A 2,703-nucleotide genomic window follows, 5' to 3' on the forward strand; every position below is an offset into this window, starting at 1 on the left:
CCAGTGCCCATGCACTAACTGGTTATCCTTAGAACAGGACATCCAAGTTGTGTGCTCTGGATTATCTTCCTCCCATGATGAAACTGGATGTTATTAACAGATGGAGTAACTGAGATTTGGAAAATTTATGTAATTCTTCCCAAGTTGTGAAATATAAAGTATTGGAGCTGATTCAAGACCAGGTCTTTCTGACTCCGAAGCTGGCCCTCTTAACCATTATGTTCTTCTATAAGAGAAGAGGAACATCCCTGTCGGCCACTCAGCATAGCGATGCTCTGGAAAGCTACTTGCTGTTTAGCCAACATCAGGGAAGGAGTCTTTTCTAAGGCAGAATGTAAAGCGAAGGGGCAAATGCCCCTCGCTCATAGACAGAAGATCCTACTCTTACTAATGGTAACCCAGTGGCCGAGATCATTTATGTGCTTCAGAATGAGAAATAATAAGAATAATTACCAATGTTTAGACACTTAACAATGTGCCAAGCATAATGCTAACCTCTTTCGGTCCTCACAACATCTCTTTTCACAGGTTCTATTATTACCCCATAATGCAGATGAAGAACCTCAGGTGCAGAGAAGTTAACCTCACACAGCTACAAATTGGCAGAGGCAGAATTCCAGCCCAGGCCATCTAACACCGGAATTTACATTCTTTACCACACTAAACTCCTGGGACCTGACTTCCTCAACCATTGATTGGGGATGACAACACCCACCCTCTGAACTGTGAAGAGGAACTGAGACAAGGTCGCTAAAGCCATCAGCACAGAATCCGGCATAATGATGATAATAGTGATGATGGTGATGACAACTTGCAAAGATATAGGCCTAAAAGAATGTTACCATTCCTGATTGCTCCAGAATAATTCACTGCATAAAGTCCTCAAAAAGAAATCTTTCCTTCTATTTCACTCTCACAAATCTTCAAGAGGACATATTGTGCTCTTTGTAAAAGCTAATTTTCAAAATCAAAATCATGGCATTTCATATTATGTGAAGACATGAAGAAAAGTATTTAAAAGAATCTGACAGATAAAACTATAGAGATATGGGGGTGGGATAGGGGAGCAGCTCACACTACCCAATGTAGTAAGCCTAGCCTTGAACTCATTTTCCAGAATTCTTGAAATATCAGTGATGGCAGCATAAAAGACCAATTAATCAGGTTGTTTGTTCTCTGTGTGTGAGTCACTGTTGCCATCTACAGTTGAAAATCGGGTATGCAACACTGCCAAATAGTTCTAGAAAACAGGGTCCTGGAGATGGTAGTCCTAAGACAATACACTTGTTCAATGAGTACAGAAAATGAAAATGCTACCTGAAGGAGCAGCTCTTTCTCAACCACCTCTTCCGTCTTGCTGATGAGACGCTTCTGCAGGGTGTGAATTTTCTGTATCAGCTCAAAGGTACTGGGGTCACTGGCCTGTTCAAGGGGAACAAAATAAAGTGGCTGAGCTATCGTCAGTTTCAAAGCACTGAGATCCCTATGCAAAATAATTATTGTTTTATTAAAATATACTGCAAACGTGCAGACCCAGTACAGAGAGAATTGGAACCAAAAGAAAAGTGTAACAGATGGAATGGTCATCAAAACGAAATGTTTGCCTGATGTCTTATCTATTGGTTCTAGTTAGCCAATAAATAGAAAATGAATATGTTTATTCCACCAGGAGAAATAATACTAATAACAACAGCAACAATAATAGCTACTGTGCATGATATCTGATTCTTTGCCACCATGCTAAGTGCTTTTTATATATTATCCAATTTTAGCCACACGACAGCCCTATGAGATAGCATCAGCCACAGATAAGACAACTGAGGCTCAGAGGATTAAGTCTGCCTGCACTAGTAAGGGTCAGAGCTGGATTCCAGTCCAGATATGCCAGGTTCGAAAGCCTGTGGTTCTTAATTACTATGCTCTGAAGCTTCCACTACCATCACTTTATTTCCGTAGGAATGAGACAGGGTTCCCTAATTCATTCAGCCCCAAGATTCTCCTTTGATAATTGTCAACAAGAAGATGCATTACAGCCTATGATGGGGAAGGTTTCCAGGATGTGGACTTCTGCTAATAATTGGCAGCAGAACATGACAATGGATTTAGTTCTCAAACAGTGTTATCAATCCGTGAAACTTTGATATTTCTTCAATAGCTATCTGTGTACAATTCAAACAAAATCTCCACTTATAAATTGATAGCCTGTCGGTAGACTTTAAGCCAAAGCCTCACTTCCAACTGTACTGACATTTTGAATTAATCCAGTAGCTAATTTTCAACTGCCTCCCAAAGTCTTTATTTCCTAGCTTTTTAAATAGAAATTGACATGGAATTGGAAACTTTAAAGATCTGCTTGAAAACACATGTAATAAACTAAAGTGACAATAAATGGATTTAAAATCTTCAGCTCTTCTTCCCCAGACTCATCCGTATTATTGTTATTTTGTAAACTACACCCCTCTTGGCATTTAAAGAGGAATAGAGGAGGGTCCAAAAGGGAGGGGGGGAAAGATATTCTATTAATTTTGCTTTTGCTTAAGAAATACTGAGCAGTGCCAACTGATATCCATATATTGGGACTAGATCTGGCACACATTCACTTGGCAAGACTAGATGTTGTTAAAATTCAGGCCTCATGTTTATATAATAATTTATAATGCATTATCCTTAATGTTTTCTTCATTAAAAAAATAAAATAAAAAT

At 39.0% G+C, this 2,703-nt stretch overlaps 1 protein-coding gene across 1 annotated transcript in view; it reads right to left on the bottom strand.

Moving 5' to 3' along the window:
* CFAP58 (cilia and flagella associated protein 58) overlaps window positions 1-2,703 on the bottom strand; it is a 131,962-nt gene that overhangs the window by 52,166 nt on the left and 77,093 nt on the right. The window contains exon 15 of the mRNA XM_023532722.1: window positions 1,318-1,422. Within this exon, the coding sequence (XP_023388490.1) occupies window positions 1,318-1,422 (105 nt within the window). The remainder of the gene's footprint in view (window positions 1-1,317; window positions 1,423-2,703) is intronic.

The sequence above is a fragment of the Pteropus vampyrus genome, unplaced genomic scaffold, assembly GCF_000151845.1.
Source record: "Pteropus vampyrus isolate Shadow unplaced genomic scaffold, Pvam_2.0 Scaffold89, whole genome shotgun sequence".
Lineage (NCBI taxonomy): Eukaryota > Metazoa > Chordata > Mammalia > Chiroptera > Pteropodidae > Pteropus > Pteropus vampyrus.